This window comes from Mustela putorius, unplaced genomic scaffold, assembly GCF_011764305.1.
Source record: "Mustela putorius furo isolate JIRA1106 unplaced genomic scaffold, ASM1176430v1.1 tig00000759_pilon_pilon_pilon, whole genome shotgun sequence".
In the NCBI taxonomy this organism is placed as follows: Eukaryota; Metazoa; Chordata; class Mammalia; order Carnivora; family Mustelidae; genus Mustela; species Mustela putorius.
In genome coordinates, this window is record NW_025421467.1 from 9591157 (window position 1) to 9614571 (window position 23415).

The following is a 23415-nucleotide window of genomic DNA, read 5'->3' on the forward strand; positions in this document are numbered from 1 at the left end:
GAAGTAAATGCCCTTAATTAGTAACTTTCACTTGGGTAAGCAGGAATGCTTCATATCACCATCTTGTAAAAACTATTTTTCCCCAGACTGTATTATCTAGAGGTCCTATTTTTCAGTGCCACCCTACAGGTATGAAAGAGATAAAACATACATATTAAAGGATAAAGAAATTAGCCTTCTGACTGTAAAAAGAAATCAGGCCACTGGCCAATCATCTGAATACTAGGGCCTTTTCTTCCAAATACTCTGATTTTTTTTTAATTTTTTTATTTATTTATCAGAGAGAGAGAGGGGGAGAGAGCGAGCACAGGCAGACAGAATGGCAGGCAGAGGCAGAGGGAGAAGCAGGCTCCCTGCTGAGCAAGGAGCCCGATGTGGGACTCGATCCCAGGACGCTGGGATCATGATCTCAGCCGAAGGCAGCTGCTTAACCAACTGAGCCACCCAGGCGTCCCAAAATACTCTGATTTTCAAAGCTGAAATGCACTTCGATACCACTGGTTCTTAATGCTTAAGCTTTAATCGATGAGCACTGGGTATTATACGGAACTAATGAATCATTGAACATTACATCAAAAACTAGTGATGTGGGCCGCCTGGGTGGCTCAGTGGGTTAAAGCCTCTGCTTTCGGCTCAGGTCATGGTCTCAGGGTCCTGGGATGGAGCCCCACATTGGACTCTCTGCTCAGCAGGGAGCCTGCTTCCCCCTCTCCCTCTGCCTGCCTCTCTGCCTACTTGTGATCTTTGTCTGTCAAATACATAAATAAAATATTTTTTTTAAAAAGTAGTGATGTTGATGGGCATCTAGGTTCTTTCCATAGTTTGGCTATTGTGGACATTGCTGCTATAAACATTCGGGTGCATGTGCCCCTTTGGATCACTACATTTGTATCTTTAGGGCAACATGGAGGCTTAAGTGGGTAGAAGAAGAATAAATGAAACAAGATGGGATTGGGAGGGAGACAAACCATAAGTGACTCTTAATCTCACAAAACAAACTGAGGGTTGCCGGGGGGAGGGGGTTTGGGAGAAGGGGGTGGGATTATGGACATTGGGGAGGGTATGTGATTTGGTGAGTGCTGTGAAGTGTGTAAACCTGGTGATTCACAGACCTGTACCCCTGGGGATAAAAATATATGTTTATAAAAAATAAAAAATTAAAAAAAAAATTAAAAAAAAAAGTAGTGATGTACTATATATGCTGGCTAACTGAATATAATAATTTTTTTTAAAAGCCTCAAAGGTTTGTTTTGAGGGTGGAGAGAGAATGGGAATCATGATAGACTAGAATACATGTAAGCCCTCTAGATGATTCTTCCAGCAACTGCTGACATCCACACTAATTTCAAGGAAAACAAAATAATATTTTAGGATCTATAGAACATCTGCTATTCTTTGAAAAGGTAAGGGTGCTTTCTCCTGTATTTAATGCTAAGAAACTGAACGATTTAATTCCCTATTTTAATTAGGTTACATCCATCAAAAAAAGTTCACTGAAGATTAATTTTTGGTTTATTTTGCTGAAACCTCTGTTTCTCTTCCGTAGAAAATACGTTGTCATCCTAAATATTCTGCACCCTAATTCATCCCTATTTCTTATTTAAAATTTAATTTTCAAAACAGGTATTCATGTTGGCAAATTAAAAAATAAGTCAGGTGAAAGATGCCCTTGTTCTCACGAAATATGAAACCCAATGCCACCCACAAAAGGTGGGCTAAAGCTGGCAGGCAAAGAGCTTGGATGACTGCCAGAAATAGATGTCAGCAACATCCACATCCCCCAGCTTCCCTTCGGGATTCAGTTCACAAAAGCATCATCCCTTCCAGGAGGCACTGCTGCCTCATCTGGTTACAGGTCTCAACCATCGGCAGGGGCCTAACATGCATCCAATGGGAACTTTTTGTAATAATTCATCCTGTGATTCAGTTTAATGTTTATTGAGTGGCTACTATTTGCAGAGCAGTATACCTGGTGATCTGAGAAACACAGCTTCACCTTCCCACCAGTGAACAGAACATAAACAGTGCACAGAGCATAACTTTAATAATACAAGCTAGAAAATGGCATTGGCCTGAATAGAGAGAAAACCCATATAGTTTAGGAGTTCAAAGAACGGAGCCATTTTTCCCTCTCTATAAACGGTGTAGTTGCTTGGGAAGGTAAACAGGACTTTATGACTGATTAAGAGGCAATGGACTATATGATTGGCATATGCTAACTAACACCCAGAACAACCACAATAGCTACCATTACCAAAGACTTGCTCAGCGCCAATCACTATGCTGAGAGCCCACAGACACCATCTTATTAAGTGTCAGCATCTTTAAAGTATTATTGGGGGCACCTGGGTGGCTCAGTCGTTAAGCTTCTGCCTTCAGCTCAGGTCATGATCCCAGGGTCCTGGAATCAAGCCCTGCCTTGGGCTCCCTGCTCAGGTGGGAGCCTGCTTCTCCCTCTCCCCACTCCCCCTGCTTGTGCTCCCTCTCTCGTTGCTTCTCTGTCAAATAAATAAATAAAATCTTTTTTAAAAATTAAATTAAACTTTTAAAAAGTATTATTAATCCCTTTACAGATGCAGCAAGTGAAGCTCAACAAACAAACAAACAAATTACCCCGAGGTCACATGACTGAAGTTTCAGAGGAGAGATCCCAATTCCAGAGCCCTTGCTCCTTCCGGTACTCACCTAGACGTGTGTACTTAGAAACCAAGGACAACAGCGTCCTACTCTCTAAGCAGTAATGGATGCCAGGTCCCCAAGCGTGTTCTCACAAACAAGGCTTTCTCAAGCCCTACGCTACAGTAAACTATCTCCCCACACGCTTGGGTGATATTCTCCCATCACAGAAACATTCTTCCACCACGACTGCACTCACAGATAGTCTGCCTTTAGCAACAGTCACGAGGTTCATTCCTGCCTCAACAGAATGTTCTAGACAGGTGCTCCGCACTCCTCTGGAGGTGGCAGCAACCACCCAGCTCAAGACAAATGCCAGATGTCCCAACAAAAGAAGTTACAGTTATCTATTTTTATTCTGGCAGCTCATTGAAGCTTTTATCATTTTTAGCTGTAAAACATAGAGAGAGACCCTCTTACGGCAAAGTCATGTTTTCCATGAAAAACTTTCACTCTATCAGGCATGAGCAGCTTTCGTCTTGATTTGTGTCTGAACCATGAGAAAAAACATCACAGATGCGGACTGCATTGGACTAAGAACATATGCATGCTTTTAAATCACTTTTATCTTACTTTTTACTAATGTAACCCTGAAACATAAAATATGTTCTTTTTTTTTTTTTTCATTCACTGTTACGGGAAGAACAGATGGTAAAAGGGTTAGATTAAAGTAATACAGCATGTCCATTAAAATAAACCCCACTGCCGGGGATGCTTCCCTCAAACAGGAGTTGTGTTTACGATGAAGAATGACTTTGGCTCACACCAATTGGAGATTGCCAGGGGTTTTCTCAAGGATAACAGAAGGGTAAGAGAAAAACCAACATCAAAATCGAATGCCTTTTTAAAAAACAATTATGCAGGTTAATTTTGCTAATCTGAGAAGCTGAGTGAAAACACGTGCTTGTGATAATGTACCAGAACAGCAGGGAAATAACAGAGTCCATTTCTAACTTGAAAAATTATGCTACCTAGAAGTCATCAGTAACTGAAACTGCAAACAGGGTATCAAGGAGACATTATTTTCTACATTCCCGAACTCCTGTTAATTGTAGGTAGTGATTTCTTGCATCACTTATTTCTAACTTATTAACTTATTAATCAACACCAAGGATAATTCTGTACAGAATACACATCAAGAGAAGCTAACTATAATATTGTTTATTTACGAGTAGCAAAATGTTTAGCGTTGGAAAAGAATCCTCATGAGTTTTTTGTTTTTGTTTTTGTTTTTGTTTTACGAAATCCAGTTGAATTACATATAGGTTTCAAGGAGTTAAGCTTTTAAAATAATTCCTCAAGAAAAATTAGAGAATGCATTTTAAAAGGAAAAAAAATTGAGTCACATCCCAGAGTCAAGGATGGTTTTACCAAAAAAACCGAGCAATAAATATGTCCATTTATACCATAAACAATTAGAAAGCAAATATAGACTCAAAATTCAACTCTTCGCAATTTTAAATATTTTGGTCATTTCCTCTTTCATCTAGAAAATGGTATTGTCAGCTTCTCATAATCACTGTTTAAAAATGTGTTCACAATGTGTTTTTATGGCTTGCTCTACCTACAACTATTATTTATTGTGACATTGTTTTTTCACACTAATCTACATTTTAGTCTACACTTTTCACTTTAATCTACATATTATTTTTAGCTCAAAGAATATTCTGGTGAGAAATCCTTCATACCTCTTAAGTTCCCTGCTATATTTTATGAAGGAGAAACATGGGAAGTTTTTTTAACATGCCTTAAGTATAGCTTGAAATGTCATAGGTCTTCTCTTAATCCACCCCCCACAGTTAAAGAAATGTTCCTGGGATCTGTTTCACTCATTTTACTCACAGAAAGGTAACCATACTTGACATCTCATTAGCTGTCAGGGTGATATGCAGCTGGAAGGGAATCAGCACCCAGGGCCTGAGGCAAGCTTTCCTCCCGTGGAATTCTATAAGGAATCTCCTATAGGGTTCCAATCAGAGAGTGCTGTTCCCAAACCATGAAACCCATGATTCACATCCTTTCATAAATCCAAAGGTAAGATTCTAAAGGCTTGCAGGCATTTTCATTGCACCAAAGATTTTGGACAGGTAATGAACACAGAAGGAGCATTTAATTCAGCCCCTGATGTCATGGCATTGGCAACTGTAATGATCAGGAATATCCCAACTTGTCTAGACAATCAGAAAGAGCTCTGGCCCATTGGGAAAATCATGGGTTTCTAGGACCAGTAACGTTCGTTTTGATGGTGATGTTCTTCCATGATGGGCTTCAGGCATGAGCCAGAACCTTTTCCATCCTTTCCTCAATGCTCTAACTCACCCTCTGATTTTTCACATAGAAGTGGCTGATTACATGGGTATGAATTACATGGATACAGGCAGTGCCACCTGCTCCAACTCCTTATTGCAGTGTTGTTGGGTCTTCTACTGGCTTCATTTGGTCTGGACAAGGGACTGGCTGCCCAGGCTACTCTTGGCAGTGTTCCAGAACTAGGTCTATAGATTGGCAGCTGTATTACCTGCTTTCTGCCTGCTGAAAGAGAAGATCTATCAGATTTGCAATTTTTTGAAAAGAAATTGGAGCTCAAAGGCCCTCTAAGAAGTTAATCAGTTTCAAAGTGGAATCTGTAAAGGGAAAAATGGTTCCATTTCTTCTTCAGCTAAGTCAAACTCGGGAAACTAATGAGAAAAATTAAAATAACATTAACTATTAAATACTCTATACCAGAACCTTGACTTCTCTGGAAAAATCATAGCAATCCAATGCAGAATAATATGCCACAGGAGTTTCCTAAAAATTGTGAAAGAAGGAAGCGTTAAATCTAAATTTCTTAAAGATATCCAATCTAACTCTTAACTCTAGAAGGTTCCCATTATGAGTGGAGCAAATCCCACCATGAACTGTCAAATAAGGCATTGCTGTCTTTAATTTCACTCTTTGGTTTTAATAAATTTTAATTAAACAAATTTTTGGTTCAAATAAATTCCCCTGGATACATTTTGATGGTAGATTCAGCCATTCCTTCTTTTTTTAAAAAATATTTTATTTATTTATTTGACAGACAGAGATCATAGATAGGCAGAGAGACAGGCATAGAGAGAAGGGAGAAGCAGGCTCCCTGCTGAGCAGAGAGCCTGACATGGGGCTTGATCCCAGGACCCTGAGATCATGACCTGAGTGAAGGCAGAGGCTTAACCCACTGAGCCACCCAGGGACCCCCCCATTCCCTCTTTCTGTTCAGCTGGGGAGCAGAACTGCTCATTCCAGCTATCACTTCCACTAAGCCAAAGGCAGAAGCTTTCCACTTGATTTAGCACCACTGCTTTACCTGGTGCCCATTTTTTTTTTTTTTTTGACACTAACTCTCCCCCAGATTCACACTATCCTGTTTTGGCACAGATGTGTGTAACGTGAATTATGCCTTATAACCCGGAATCTATGGGGATGAGAGGCAGTCTGCAGCTGTGATTTTACGGGTAGACAGGATTTGAGGGGCTCCACAAGTGAGGCGTCTGCAAGGACACTGTGGGCTCCGGTGCAGGAAGGCAGGCAGGAGCGGAGATGTAGCCTAGATCAATTTACAGATTGGACCTCATACTATAATCAACAAGGAGCCTCTGTAGGTTTTTGGTTTTTTGAAGATTTTATTTATTTATTTGAGATAGAGAGAGAGAGAGAGCATGAGTGGTGGGGAGGGGAGTGGTAGGAAGGTGCTGCTCCCTGAGCAGGGAGCATGACGTGGGACTCGATCCCAGGACCCAGGGATCATGACTTGAGCTGAAGGCAGATGCTTAACCAACTGAGCCACGCAGGCGCCCCTTGTAGGTTTTTAAGTAGGGCCAGGGGAAGAGGGTAATGAGGTGGATATATGCCAAAAATGATTTGGTCTGGCAGGAATGATCAGAAACTGAAAGAGTAATAAGGAGGCACGGGAGGTAGTCTAAATGTGATGTTTTATTCCAGAGAGCCTGGAACCACACAAAGACAGGAGGAATAGGGAGAAGGACCAAGGGACAAGAAACACGAAGCAACAAGACCCTCACAAAACCCTTTATGTTCAAAGGATCAAAAACCAAACCAAACCAGCAAACCAAAAAAAAAAACTGTTTTAAGAGAATTTCCCCTTTCTTATAGAAGCAATCTACCCCACATAGAGCATAATATTACTAAAGGTATAACACAAAAAGTGCATATAGATTATTAAAAGAACAAGAAGAGTGCTCTGGAAAGTATCCACAGGTCAGGGGAACTGAGCCCTAGAACCAGGGCTGGATCTACAAACAAAGATGGGTCTCTGAGACGGAAGACATGCCAAATGGCATTTCATGCACAGACACTCAAATGTCAATGCAATTATTTTGTAATCAACACACATAACACACACATACACGTACATGTGTGCACACAAATATCAGCTGTCACATCTCTCCATTGTTGCACTGAAGATGCAGTGGGGACACGGAGAACAGAAAGCCCACTTGAGATGTGGATGGTTTCCTGCCCCTAGAGTCAGAGACAAAGGCTTATTCTAAGTTTTACTCTTGCAACGCGTCTAATTCCTCCTCAGCACCTGGGAGCCTGATTTGTGCTGCAGGATTCTGCCCCTGTGAAACCCATCCCCAGGTTGTTTTGGGTGTGTAGCTTCTGCCTCTCTACAAAGGTTATAAACTCTTTTGTGGAATGTTTTCCCTCCTTGGAGTTTTTATATTTCTAAAGGCAACCAACAAAGTATTCTCACACTTTTTAATGTAATCATTCATTCATTCATTCCTTTAACATTTGGTGAATAAACATGTGGAAGACTCCATGCTAGATGCCGAGGTAGGGTTGGGATAGATATGACATAGACATGGTTACTACTTCCAAAGAGATTAAAATCCAAGAGAGGAGACACAACACATCTAGGAGGCAGTAGAAGGTAGGTTATTCTAAATCGAGACCCGAAAGGGAAATATAATCCAGTTATATTTCATGAAACAAGTACCACTCAATCCAGACCTTGGAAGATAGGCAGAATTTTGAAAAATAAAGGCAATGCAGGCAGAAATAAATGCACAAGCACAAGCACGGAAACAGGGAAGAACAAGGTATTCAGCAAATGGTGAGCAGACTGATCTGCCTGCATCACAGGGTTCGGGCCATTTAGGACCCAATTAGAGGTGACCTTGAGTAACAGCTAGGGCTCAGGCAGGTCTCTATGCACTGACTTGATTGGTGTTCTTTTAAGGTCAATCTGGGAAACAGGGCAAGCTGTAGAGGAAAATGTCCCAGAGTGGAGGGAAAATTAAGGTACCATTGCAATCCTCCAGAGTGAGAGAACTTCTAGGACATCAGCAATGGGAAAAAGGTAAGTGGGCGGGAAGATAAAAAAGCACAGCTGCTAGATCAAGCATGGGGTCTGGTCCTTGAGGGAGCACCCATGAGCTAAAGGGCTTTATTGACTGTCATTCCATAGCCCCCACTGCAACTTTGCACACAGGGACAAATTTGCACTTGCTGATAACTCCTCCTGACATGTGAGGTCTCTAGGCCTTGAGGCCATTGGTTCTCTCACTGTCAGTCCCCAACTCCAACCTCTAATCCATTGCTGGAGGGCAGGTCAGCCCCCAGCACACGCCACTACACTGGCCACCACAGGCCTTTATCACACATATATTACACTGGGCTTCAATTTTCTTTTTACAGTTTTTTTAAATCCTTTTAAAAAATTATTTATTTATTTTTAAATTATCTATTTAAATTGAAAGTAGTTAACATTTTCTATATTATTCGTTTCAGGGGTAGAATTTAGTTATAATACCCAGTGCTCATTCCATCAAATGCCCTCCTTAATGCCCATCACCCAAATACCCTATCCCGCCTTCACCTCCCCTCCAGCAACCCTCAGTTTGCTTCCTAGAGCTCAGCATCTAAATGGTTTGCCTCCCTATCTATTTTCTTTTTTTTTTTTTAAAGATTCTTTTTATTTATTTGACAGGCAGAGATCACAAGTAGGCAGAGAGAGAGAGAGAAGCAGGCTCCCTACTGAGCAGAGAGCCCGATGCGGGGCTTGATCCCAGGACCCTGGGATCATGACCTGAGCCGAAGGCAGAGGCTTTAACCCACTGAGCCACCCAGTTGCCCCTCCCTATCCATTTTCATCTTACTCTATTTTTCCTCCCCTTCCCCTATGTTCATCTCTTGCTTTGTTTCTTTTTTTTTTATTGTTGTTAGTCAGCTTATAATACGTCATTGGTTTTTGATGTAGTATTCCATGACTCACTGTTTCTGTATAACACCCAGTGCTCCATGCAATCCCTGCCTTTCTTAATAGCCATCACAGGGCTAACCCATCCCCTACCCCCCTCCCTTCTAAAACTCTCACTTTGTTTTCCAGAGTCCATAGTCTCCCACTCTGATTTCTCCCCCTTCGTTTTTCCCTTCCTTGTCCTAATGTCCTCCATGCTATTCCTCATGTTTTGTTTTTTCTTTAAAAAAAATATCATTACATTTTTATCTCCCCCCAATGAATCTGTAAGCCCTCTGGGGCAAAGAATATATCCCAGAACTTAATAGATCTCATCTTTGCCCTATTTCTTTCTCTACCTCCCCTACATGGCTCATCCATGCATTAATCCTGGACACATGGTGCCCCTGACTCAACCATGTGCCAAGAGAACTAAAAGGCTGAAGCTGTGGCCTTGAGGTCCCACAACTGAACATGTCTTACAATTCCTCTCTAAAATGTTGCCTTGCCTCCCCAACAAGACCATGCACATGGTTCCTTAAGGACCCACCTTTAGCATTGTAGTGTACATAATAGTTACTTACCTAAATTTAAAAGTTAGTAAAAACCAAAGAATAAACCCATAACACAGAGGTCTCTTCTTACTGAGCAGAATCTTTTCTAAAATAATACTCAGAGTTTCATTTATGAAGATGGTTTTAAAGGACCACTCTAATAATTCTTCTGACATTTCTGTAGGACAAAGAGACTAATCTCAAGTTTATACATGGCCAGAAAATATAAGCAAGTCTATATAGTACAAAAATTCCTGAAAAGATAACCTCATTTATTTGAAAGATGCATTAAAAACTTCTCTTGTGGTTAGTGATCAAGAATTACATGTTTTCATACTACATATAAACATGAAATGAGAATACATCTATCCTGATAGTCATAAAAGTACTATACTTGAAAAATCCTTGGTCCTTCTCTTTTCTGGAACTTAAGATGGTAGGCTCTTAGCATAGCAGTCACTGGTGTACTTTTGAGGCCAGAAAGAACCTTTATAGAAAGAGAGATTTTACCTTCACCAAAAGGAAGCCAGATTGCTGGCAGTGAAAATTAAGAGGGTTCTATAGGATTATTTAAGGTAACAGATGTGGAGTAAAACCTGAAAGTGGTACAGTGTGTCTGCAGCAAGTGATTAAATACTTTCAGATTTCAGAAACACAAGCAGTCTTTTGCATGCGCTGTTATTACAGAATTACATGGTGTATTGGTTATTGCTGACTAGGGAAAAAGCCAGAGGAGGGCAGGAATATGCAATAAAGTAAGAGGGCACGCACTGTCTACAATAAACCTAACAACTATGAACATGCCATAATGAGAAGTTTAAAAGGAAACTGGAATCAGGAGGTAGAATGGGGGTTGGGGGCTATGGAATAGGAAGGCAAATTATTCATGATTGACATGATTAAACCATAGCAAGATAACATCCGACTATATTAAAGTAACCATGACTCCCTCCATAAAGACAGGTGAAAAATATTGCAGCAATCGTTAATAGGTAAGGTCTGAAAAATAGATTCTACAAGCTCAACATTTCTGATTCAACAGAACTATAAAAACAAGCTGCTATTTTCATGAACATAAATCCAGGAACAATAAAATACAACTGTCATAATGTATCCCCAGGCTTTAACAGTTTTGCCTTAATATAGAAAAGCACAATAACTCTGTGCAGAGTCTTCGGAAATCAACTATAATAGTGCCGATGACAATTTTTCCAAAACCATTCAAAAACAATTCTGTTTTAACCTTTCTTGTCCTGAGTAATGCATAGAGGTACAAAGGTGATTGAGTCATTCATTAAGTGGCTATAATATAATCAAGTCTAAAATCATTCCCAAGAGCATCTCATATCAGGAAGGGACCTGAAGGTTCACCTATTACTGCAAACTGGGTGTGACAGCAAATTACAATTTGTGCATGTCTCACATGTTCAAAGAAGGGTGCCTAAATAATTCCAAAAAGCAGTGTTACTATTCGCCATTCAGCAGACATCTTTGAGAGATTTCTAGATATGCCCAACGTATCATAAAGCAAAGAGCCTAATAAATAACACTGATAGAATCATTTAAATCACCATTTACATAACTAATAAGAGGAGCAAGATGTACCATGTGAGCTCAGCTTTGCTGTGGAAACTGCCTCTTGAAAATTCTAATGAGAAGAATTTGCACATTGAAGGCATGTAACCATGCAAATAACAGAAAAGTTTTTCTTTTTATTTTTGAGAAAAGGGGCAGAAATATTCAAAACTAAACACAAAAGCTTGGGGCCCCTGAGTGGCTCAGTGGGTTAAAGCCTCTGCCTTTGGCTCCAGTCATGATCTCAGGGTCCTGGGATTGAGGCTCACATCCAGCTCTCTGCTCAGCAGGGAGCCTGCTTCCTCCTCTCTTTCTCTCTCTCTCTGCCTACTTGTAATCTCTGTCAAATAAATAAATGAAATCTTTAAACACAAAAGCTTGGTCATTTAGGAACCAAAAATGCATTTATTATGGATCTATTAACCTATGAAGGAATAGACAGTACAAGTTTGTCATTGACTACAAAAAAATAAGCTTTAAAGTATAATTTCTAGGGGCGCCTGGGTGGCTCAGTGGGTTAAAACCTCTGCCTTTGACTCAGGTCATGATCCCAGGGTCCTGGGATCGAGCCCCACATCGGGCTTTCTGCTCAGCAGGGAGCGTGCTTCTCTCTCTCTATCTCTCCCTGCCTCTCTGTCTGTCAAATAATAAATAAAATCTTTAAAAGTATAATTTCAAGATAAAGCTTTAATGATCAAAATAACTCTATAAGGAGAATTGGTGCAAGCAGCCAAGAATAAAAAGGATTTCATCCATTCTTCTTCTCTAAGGTCTTTTACCTCTGTAGAGAACTTTAGTTCAGATCTTCACGATGCATGCCACGGCTCTTCACATGAGGAGTCTGCCTTGCTTCAACCACCTTAATGCCCTCATTTCCTGTTCAAAAACCTTTACTCGCTCTCGGCAAAACAAATTCAAAATTCCTTGGCCAGGCAGATACTTGGAACCAAACAACGTTTCCCAATGTATCATCCCTAGTCCTCAACCACAGGGACCAAAATCTTCCCCACTTGGCTCCAGTTCCAATCGCAATGCGTCTCCGCCATTTCTTCATAATCTTGGTCTTCTGAAGTGTCCTCATCCTTTCCTTACGGCTGTACACCTGAACCCAATTCTCAAAGCCAGGTCAGGCACAATGACTTCCCCAGTCACCCAGGCTCCTGTCCCTGCAGCTGATCCCACTCATAAAGCCCTTTGTGTACACCATCTCTCTCCTATGCAGTACTGATTCTAAAGTGTAAATGATCATTTCAGCTGTTCTGTAAAGCTTAAGGACATTTCTTATACAACTTTTTTATATTCTAGCAACTTTCACCCAACCCCTACCCTCATTCACCACAATGGCCAGCAAAGCATCTTTCTAACGCAGGGGATCAGTGAGCATCTTCTGAGTCAAGGACACGTAATAGCAGTGATGCACGAAAATTAAAGGTTAAGTATAATATAAGGACAATTTGAAACAAATGGGACTTCTGAGTAGCTAATTTTTTTTCTTTAACATTTCTAAGGGTTTGGAATTCAAGATGATGCTACCCAATTGCTTTCTTCCAGAAGATACAGTGAGGAGTTTGCCCTAGATTTCATGCTTTGCCAATGTGCCCCCAGAGGGCCTTCTGCTCACCCCATGACAATTCCCTACAGATGCCTGTTCCCTCATCTGTCTATAGGAGTGGCTTCTTGAAAGCAAAGGCAGTGTGTTCCACTTCTGATCTCTACATATTAGTAGCCCATATAGTAGGAACTCAGTCAATGATTGACTTAGCACCATGATTGTCTAAAGTAAACACAATTGAAAAATAACCTTTACCAGGCACATATATGTTAAGTAAACTTAATTCATGCCTGTGTGATTTCAAAGATTTTTTTTATTATTATTTATTAATTTGACAGACAGATCACAAGTAGGCAGAGAGGCAGGCAGAGAGAAAGAGAGGAGGAGGAAGCAGGCTCCCCACTGAGCAGAGAGCCCAATGAGGGGCTTGATCCCAAGACCCTGGGATCACAACCTGAACCAAAGGCAGAGGCTTTAACCCACTGAGCCACCCAGGTGCCCCCTGTGTGATTTCAAATGAGACACAGAGCCAAGTTCTAAGGGCTACATATATATAAGTACTAGCCACAAAAATGGACACACAAACAGCAAGAGAAATCCTATATGGACACATGTGTGGGCATGTGCATGATCTTTATACACCCTAGAATATTTCCAGAAGAAATCGTGATTTCAGAGAGGGAAAATAAGGGAATAGAGGTGTTTTTTGTTTTTGTTTTTTTCTCCCTATGTTTCACTCTTCTGTATTATTATTTTTTTCTGGTACAAATGGTGTTTTTATTATAGCATGGGGACAGGACTCGTGGACGGAAAAGTCTGCACTGGGGTCATGAGGAGCAATTGATTATATAAGTTGGAGTTGAGGAAGGTAAAGAAAAAGGGAAGTTTCCGAAAGAATATTCATATGCTAAAGAAGATGCACAGGATCCTGGAGGCCTTACTATTGTCAAGCTAAGGCTGTTTTTCCCTCTTAGCAAAGCATGAACAGTGAGAGTGGAGCTTCCTAGAGCAATGTCTATTCTACCAGCCTCAAGTATTTGTCTGTGGGTTGCAGGTTATAAGGAAATATAATTTTATCTACATTTTTTTTCTTGCCTTTGTTCTCCACATCATTCCCCCTCTAAACAATTTTGACCCTTAAATCTTTAAGGTTCTTGAGAGCGGAAGGTCTTATCTTTTGTACCTTGTTCCTGCTAAATAGAGGCATAGAGATGTCCCTACCTATGGGTCAACCTTGGTAGGTTGGAGAATTTATATAGAGGAGTTACCAAAGGCAGAGGCAGCCAGTCCAAGGTAGACAATCTTCTGTATTTTTTTAAAACTAGGGAACATGTGGGGCATCTGGGTGGCTCAGTGGGTTAAAGCCTCTGCCTTCAGTTCAGATCATGATTCCAGGGTCCTGGGATTGAGCCCCTCCTCGGACTCCCTGCTCAGCAGGGAGCCCGTTTCTCCCATTCCCTCTGCTGCTTCCCTCTGCTCCTGCAAGCGTTTTCTCTCTCTCTCTCTCTCAAATAAATAAAATCTTCTAAAAAATTAAAATAAACTAGGAAACTTATATAACTTTCAAATTAACTCCTCCTCCACATATGACCACATGTACAAAGAGCAGTCTAATGGCAGTTACAACATTTTTTAAAAAATGAGTCATCTAGGGGTGCCTGGGGGGCTCAGTTGGTTAAATGTCCAACTTGTGATTTCAGCTCAGGTCATGATCTCAGTGTTGTGAGATCGAGCCCCACATTGGGGTCCATGCTGGGCATAGAGCACACTTAAGATTCTCTCTCCCTCTGCCTTCCCCCCAACTCAAGCGTGTTCTCTCTCTTTTCTCTGAAATCAATCAATCAATTAATCAATCTTTAAAAAATTAGCAGTCTACCATTAGAGCAAACTAATAGAAATTTTATATATTAGAGCTGTGAATGAAAGAACAGAATTAGTGAGTTTGGGGAAGTCCAATTGGGAGATATTTTATGGCTTAATTTCTGTATAACAATAGATAAATGCCTTCTTAACATAGTATTTCCTAATTTAAATTCTTCTTTCATCTATGTGTTCAACATTCCTGTTTATTTAAGGATAAAATTACCCAAAGGCATAGTCGATACTTCCAAGTAATAAAAAGAGCAGTAAAATTTTTCCCCAAGGTACAAGATTGTAATAATAAAAGCTTCTCAGATGTTCAATAAAAAGAAGCAACTCCTCCTCCATGGTGACTTTAACTAAAATGTACTTTTTAAGTAAAGTGCTCAGTCCTCATAACAGAGGGTGTACACTGAAAACTGTCTAGGCATCACATATCAACTCCCTCCCTTTTGTCAGAGCAAAGAGATCTAACCTTCTGTGGGAGATTTTAAGTTTTGTGACATAAAATCTTTTGGGGCCATGATCTTCTCATCTTTATATACCAAGCTGCTAAAATAATCTAGCAAATAGTAGCTTCTTAGTAACCATGAGTTCAATGAATGACATTTCCTCACATAGTATACACATTTGTAGAAAACAGAGTAATATCGCTCTGATAAGTAAGGCCATAACAGTTTCTATAACCAGTGTAGATGGCTATGTTTAGTTTAAAAACTATATTTAAAACATAAACGCTAGAGACCACGTTGACAAAATAACTCCAAATCCAGTTTGGCTTTATATAAGCCTAGGAATCTTCTCCTGAGTTACTCGAGTGATGTGGCACCTTAAGAAAAAGGATAGAGGTGAGATGGACCTAAGATTCGAGGAGTAGAGAATCCCCAATTCTATCCCACTTCTTCCAGGCCAGGAGACAGTTGTGCATGTATCTTGGTAGAGTCTAGTTTCTAAGACTGACTGATCAGAAAAATAATATTTTTCTTTCCAAGAGCACAGACTCATCCTTTGCATTGCAGTATTACTAGAGTACCTCACCTGGGTCTCATCAGCTCACCACTTTGTCAAGATGAGAAGAGAGTTGCTTTTCCTACCATTCCTGCCATCTGGTAGATTCTACTTCCCTCCTTCCCCAGATAGTCCTCACATGCACACATCTCATGACAAGACGCGGCCTTGATTCTTGGCCTCCATCTCTTCATTTTCCTCTACTTCGGTTCCTATCCTAAGAATCAATTTTACCATGTTAAGCTCTTTGTTTTCCACATTTTGCTATGCCAGCTACATCTTTTCGGTCAGGATCAATCTCCTTGAAAAAACAGAGTTATGGCTCCAACTGCAACTGAGACTCTCACGATCTCCGTATAAAAGCAGCAAACCACAAGATCATTTCAAATTTTTACTAGCATAGTTATTTTAAAAGGAGAAGAGCGGAAGAAGGTAGTTTTAGAAAGCTTTACATGGAAGTTTTAAATTTATTACAACCAGATAATGAAATTCCAAGCTGTGTTAATACTTCCTCAACTTTGAGACCAAACCAAGGTACCCCCACACACAAACAAGAAAAGAAAGTTGCAAAATGGCAGTGCACCTACCTGAGGATATGGGGAAGTTCTGGATTTTGACTTTGAGCTGGAGAGCCTGGACTTGGCCCCCTTCCTGTTGTCAGTCATGGTAGGAGTGGAACTGCTGGTGTAGGAGAAGGCTGGTTTAGAGGCTGAGATCTGATCCAGGGAGAGCTGCAATCCTTTGTATTCTGTGTCCCTGTGGAGTGAGAGGACACAGCCCTGAATCTGCCACCACAGGAAATGGGTGCATGTGTTCTCTCCCCAGGAATGGCAGTAATCCATATTTGAAAAAAAAAGCCAGCAAAAATGAGCCATATAACTGGTTGCCACAAACACCTTGATTATTTTAGAAATGCCTAACATTTAACTAATGTATACAGAGGTAGCTGCCCCATATACAACAGCCAAATTATATGATATACTCACGAAAAGGTCTTGATTTTAAAATACATTTTTGATTATAAGTAGAAAATAAGTCCATAATTCAACTTCTCTGAGCTTTTGTGTCCTCATCGGTGAGGTATAGATTATAAAATCTACTCTAACAGATTTTCTGTGTAGGGTGAATTCAACAGACAACTGGCCATCTGATGCTATCTGATTATTGGCAAGAAGAATGTTAACTGTTCCAAGATCAATCATTGTGGTAAACATTCCTAGTATTTTTATAGCTAGCAAACCAGTGAAACTAGGCTTATAAGTAGTTAAAATTCCCTTTTAACAGGCTAACTAATTCAGTTACATTTGGGTACATTTTACCACCAGTTCTTTCCATTCCATCTTCAATAAATATTTATTAAGCTCCTAATATATACCAGGCTTTGTGCTATGTGGAGATGAAGAATGAGTAAGCAGCCTAGAGTCCTTGCCCTTCCACAGATTAGAATCTATTTCTAAGAAGACACGGTAAACAAATATGAAACCTAATAACTGCAGACTGCGATGTGAAGAGGATAAAGAGTATATCTTGGAGAGCTCATTACAAAGGTATGGCTTGAGGTATTTAGGAACTGAAGATGATAGGTTGCCCTGCCCACAGCTATCACCTCAGACCGCGTCAGGAGAGAGAATCTTGACTGAGTCCTCAGTTTCCACAAGAAGCTATCAACCCTTCCCACTGGCAGCCAAGATAAAATGTTTCATAGTCTTCTTTATGAGGACCCATGGGAGAACTCCCTTTCAGGTTCCAGAACTAGTTGGACTGCTCCTGGGAAACTGATTTGTCTCACAGACACCATGAAGCATACAACCCATCATGTTTCCCCCATTCCACTGGAAGTCAAAAAGCTCTGAGTCCCAAATCTGATTTGTAACCACCTCTAACAAGTATACAAAGACCTCAGGGCAGGCATTTTTGTGCAACACTGACTTCTTTTATTTTTCCTTTTATCTAATGGGTTCACTTTTCTAAAAAAAAAAAAATTTACGTGCATTTTTAATACTCTTTGGATTAAGGTAGGTATATTAAATGTAATAAACTAATAAAGTTCAAAATGTTAAAGTGATTGGTAGATTTCCAGAGATCAGCAAATCTTCATTTACCTTCTCTTCCTTTTCCCTGTTCTTCTACAGAGAGATCAGACAAAGACAAAGGAAAATTCAAGCAAGTGACGAGTGACAAGGAATAGAAATATATAGAATATACATATATAGAAATATATATAGAGAGAAATATATATAAATATATAAATAAATACATAGATAGAAGTATCTATCTACCTATTATACCTGATAGAAATCAGCTAAAACAGGTTCAATAATAGCATGGCCACAAACTACAGTATAGTGGTATATGTCAGCAAATTACAATGACTTTATATCAAATAGTCCATTTACTCAGGGCAAGTTAAAAAAAAAATTATCCTACGCAAGCAAAAAAAAATTAGAAGGTGGGCATGTGATATGTATTCCAGGCTTGGGAAGTTGAATCATACGACTGATGTGCTTTATTACTCTAATCATGTCCCAAGGAAAACACACAACACAGACTCTTTGCACTTCTTGGTCAGAAATGCAGTTTCTAAATTGAAATTTAGAGATGTGGTTCCCACCTATTTTTCTGACAATATATGAAAATTTTCCTTCATCAGCTCTTCACTTCACCCAAAATTGTTCTCCCCAAACTAACCTTATACTTTCCTCTCTTCCTCCTCCAACACATACCTATAGAACTCCTCTAATAAAGAACTATCTTAAATCCTACTTGCCTCTGAAGGCCTTTCCAACTGCTAACCCCATTCATTCCTTCAATACACGTTTACTGAGTATCTCTGTGGAGGTCCTGGGGAGATATCAATGAACAGAAGGACTAAGTTGCTGTGCTCAGGAAGAAGACACCAAGGCCAGTTCCTGCAGCAAGTATGGAAGGGACCAGAAAATACCCTTTTCCTCCTCCAACCTTATTTTTCAAGCGATAATCTCTAATCATTCCTCGGGGTTCCAAGTACCTAGAGGGCAAGAGTCAAGAGACGTTTTGCTATGTTCCAATGTCAACTGCATAATATTTCACACATCTGGAAGAAGAAGAAGATAAAGATGCAACTCAGACAGGACTCTTTTCCTCAGTGACTATTAATGACCAACAGCCCAACAATATATCTCTGTTAGAAAAGAACCTTCTGGGCTGTGAGTCTCTGACCATCTTCCCTGAGATCACATGCATGTGACAGTGAGCAAGGTGGGCTCTGACAGGAGGTACAGCTCCTATGCTTGGGCATCTCCTGTGTCAAGTGAGCGTTGGTCTATCCATTCAGTCTCTGCCTGAAAGGACCCAGACTGATAGCAAAAAACTTGCACCCCTGAAAATTTGGGGTATTACACAATAATTTAAAACACACTTTTAATGCAACATTTCAGCACAGAGACTTCATGGCAATAAGCAGAGAGCAAACAAGGATTCATTTCTCTCATATACACTATCAGGCATTGGAAGTATGCATCTCAACGACTGAAGAAGTCTTCCCTAAGTTTTTGCCTACAATGATAGAAATACTCCAGATAGGCTTAAATAAAAATTCAAAACAGATAAAGGATTTGAAATTCTACAGAGTCACATGAAAATGCTAAAAAATATAAGAAGAGTTATGCAAATACTTTTGATAAATAAAAATGTCAATATTTTGCTGTTCATCTAAAAAGACCATAAAGAATCCACCAAAAATAACAAAAATATCATGAGGTCAGGTAGACCATGGTTTGAGCCACTTACTGTGTGACAACCCATCTAGACCTCAACTTCCTCTTTATAATTCATAGCAATGGATATGCTAAGGTTTAGAGAAATATTATATGGAAAGCTCATAGCACAGTGCCTAGGACATAGTAAATGCCCAACAAACAGTAAGTATTATTTCTTTACTTCCATACTTTGTGGTGCTTTTTGGCACCTGACTTCCCCAAAACAATAGTTCCGCTTTGGTAGTGATTATAATACACCTTATTACAAACATCTCCTCATGCCGTATTTCTTTCCTCTCTACCTCTAACTCACATTAATTTGTTCTGTTGCTTCTTAGTCTCTAAGCTCTATTGCAGTACGGCCAAAATACTCATGAAGGTAAGCTCTTTGCTGCTGAGTAAGCAAATGGGGTCTTGAGAGTAGCACAGACCTGATACACTGAGAGGAACTCAGCCTTCCTATTCCTCTAACAACTCAAAGATGTGCTAAGATGAAAAGCACAATAAAAAAATACCCACTTAAAGACATTTCAAGTACAGTTGATGTGCTGCCAAGAGCAGCTCTGAATGACAGATTCACTAAGAACAAAGCATTTGTTTTACTTTTAGAATTCTATTAAATTGGAGCATTTCATTTGGATAGATTAAAGGTCTAGATGCTGATGGGAATCACATTATGAGTTCCATGTCCCTCCTCCAAACCCAGACGCTCCCCCCCGCTCTCAGCAGTGAGGCACATTCTGGTATCTCTCCCTGTCTCTCTCTCTCTCACTTTCTTACACGCACACACACACACACGTGTGCGCACGCACACGCACGCACACACGCACACACACACACACACACACACCACAGTTAGCAAAGCCGTTCAATGTTCCCCTGTGGAGCAAGACAAAATAAAATACTTGGGTGCACAACCCTGGGACTCTGGAATGAGTACAGTGAGGAATGAGACTTAGGTGACTTTAGTAAAGGAGGGACAGGACACAGCCCTACTCTACTTGTAAAGCTTTCCTGAAAAGTGCCACATAGACCATATTCAGGACTCCACAGGCTCCCCTCACGAGGGCAGCTCACCTGTTCTCCAGGATACAATGGGCATATCAAAAGAGGAACTTTGGGCATATGCCCTTGGGCATATTTTTTCAAAATGGCTATTGATACCAATTTACATTTGTTTTTTTTTTTTTTTTTTTTAATCCGTTGAGTGACTTGTACTAGATCTGCAGACATCCTCCGGTACCCTGGCTCCAAAAGCAATGTGAAATGGGTAATTTGCAATCACTAGGACTTGCAGCTTGTCAATCTCACTCATATTTGCACAGACCAAAGTAATCCTCTTATTCCATTATGGACAGTCAGAAATCATTCAATTTGCAGAATTAACCATCTGAGTCTACTCTAAACTTTATAATAGCCATGTACATATTTGGAATTACTCAAATTCCAATAGAATAAAAGGGGCCATTTTTGCATCATTGGCCTTCCTGGCCTTCAGCGATATGCCATGACCACTCACGAAGTAAGTGCCAACTTGCCATAGGGGACCTCAGTGTGATGCCCTTGCAAAGCAAACAAGAGGTCTCTCTTCACCATTAAGAGGTACTTTTAGCTTCAGAGAAATGCATTAATATAATTTCTATCATTTTGACTGGGAGACTGGTGTCCATGGCGCCAACAGCAGCATGACTATATTTGCCAACTTCAAGTGAGTTGCAGTGATTGTACAGATAAGGAATCAGCAGCATTTTCTCAGTTCGTGGTGAGTCAAGATTCTTCCCAAGAACCTTTCCTCTTCAACTCTGCCATCTCCTAGTGCATTTCCATTGTAGACAAGTGACTTTTTGCTGCTGTCATGTCACTTTTGAAGCTGGACATTCTGAAGTGTCTTTGCTGGCTTTATGTTATGTGGCTATTCTTAAAAGATGTTGCCAGATTTCCCAATTGAGCTATTTAAAAAAACAAAACAAAACAAAAAAAACCAGCTGAAGGTGATCAAATTACGGAGGAAAACGTGGAAACAGAGACATACAATTGATTTGGCTCCAAGGCGCTGACTACAATTAGCAGAGGATTGCATTAAAGTGTGATCAGATTAAGTTGGAACGACTGCGTCTTACACTAAACTTTTTAATTGGATTCTCGAATCACTGTCACACGAAGTGCATGACCTTCTTTATATTCTGGCAGAGTTACTGCCCGGCCACTGGGTAAACCTCTGCAGCAGAGAGACCTAGTTTATGTTTCATTTTCAGGCTCCCATGGAGCCCAGCAGAGAGAGCCGATAAGGAGGATTCCATACTGTGAGAGGCTCACAAACGAAGACATCTGCTGGGAAATTAGGCTAAGGCACCCTTGGAAATATAATAGTCTCATACTAATAAGTGGGTTTGTGTTTGCTCCTTGTGGTTTTCTCCATTTGCTCTGGTGATTTCAGTAGTTCCCCGAAAGTCTTTGGTTTTACATAAACACTGCCTCTGCCTAGAAACATCTTTCTCCTCTATTTTGTAGGTCTCCTCCAACATGCTATGGACAGGATGGCACGACAAGAGGGAGGGATGGCTTAGGCACAAAATCTACCCTCACACTGTAATTTCAAGAAGGAAAGACAGGGGGTGTAAATAAGAGGCAAATAATAATTAAGAAGCAGTAAAAAACTGTAATAGTTTGGTGAGATGGAGCAAAGTCAACCATCCTCACAACAGAGATTATGGAAAACCTCTGCACAAACCCATGACAACAAGTTGAAATATAGCTAAGTCCAGACCCACCACAACATGCATCTGTACCATTCCCTGTTCATGGACCGGGAGAATAAACATTGTTTCTTTACCTACAGAGGCCACAGTGATTTCCTGCTTCCTCCCTCAGCGCCTACGCCGGCCACGGTCTCTAACGCTCACACAGTCTCTAACGCACATCTAGTTCCTGTCACACAGTGTGGCAAATAGTGTATCAGACAACAATCTCTTAAATTCTTTCTCTTATGATAGTCTCCGTTTACTGTCTAGTACCATATCTTACAGAGAGCAGATGCTCTCTCGCAACTGATTAACAAAATAATTCTCAATGCAATAAACTTTTATTTATCTTAAATCCAAATGACCAAAATTTTAAAAAACTGGCAAACCTTTCTACATAAGCAAGAAAAAAATACCTACTAAGTAAGGAAGTTTATGTGAGGGATTTTTAAACTCCAAGATTATAAATAATAATGATCATCCTGATATTCTGTGAGATCCTAAATTAAAGAAACAAATCATGCTATTGTTTTGGCATTATGCAGATTAAGAAAATGCACTGATTTTTTGGTCAAGTTGTGGTTCAGGCATGGCATATGTGATACTTAAACTAAAATGCTAAATTGGTTTTATCTTCAACCATTTATTTGGAACTATTACAACTGTACTGAAGGGGTGTGGAGGAATAGTACTTTAAACCCCCAGAGAAATAACGTCTACAAATTGATAATACAATATCTCTGAAATAGAAAAATATGAAAAGGATGTAAACAATCTACAAATTGCTGAGGAACAATTTTTTTAAACTTTAGCCCACTTGTAAAAACCTATATGAATTAAGGCAGCTTTCAGATTTTTTGTCACTTCTCTCTCTCAAATCGACAAAGATTTTATTTTATTTTATTTTTTTCCAAATAAGAGGAATTTATTATCTTTGAATCAAAGCATGTGGATTTGTTCAAACTGGCAATAAAGGAATATGGAAACACAAACCATAGAAAGTCATATTTTAGATTTCTAAAAGACTTCAAAGTGAAGAGTATACATTTTTTAAATGCTACATTATGCTACGTAATGACAAGATGACAGGTTGTGACAAATAGCATTTTTTTTTTAAAAGATTTTATTTATTTACTTGAGAGAGAGAGAGAGAATGCAGAGCAAGAGGAGGGAGCAGAGAGAAGCAGACTTCCTGCTGAGCAGGGAGCCCCATGCAGGACATCCCAGGATCCTGGGGTCATGACCTGAGCTGAAGGCTGACCCTTAACTGGCTGAACCACCTAGGTGCCCCTATCCAAGCCATTCTATGGACCATTTATCTGATGCAATGGGACTCCTCCCCAACACACTCTTCATATCTGAACTGTATTGTGGTGAATATCATACTTCATTACACAATTACTGATTTATTCCTAAACAGTCCAGATTTGGACCCACCACATGTGGCATGTGTGTCCTGTGGCTATCTCTGTACTCACAGTGCCCC

At 40.0% G+C, this 23415-nt stretch overlaps 1 protein-coding gene across 1 annotated transcript in view; it reads right to left on the bottom strand.

The window, feature by feature from the left end:
* Positions 1–23415, bottom strand: part of SIM1 (SIM bHLH transcription factor 1) — a 74166-nt gene that overhangs the window by 15818 nt on the left and 34933 nt on the right. Inside the window, exon 9 of the mRNA XM_004767091.2 lies at positions 16039–16207. Coding sequence (XP_004767148.1) covers positions 16039–16207 — 169 coding nt within the window. The remainder of the gene's footprint in view (positions 1–16038; positions 16208–23415) is intronic.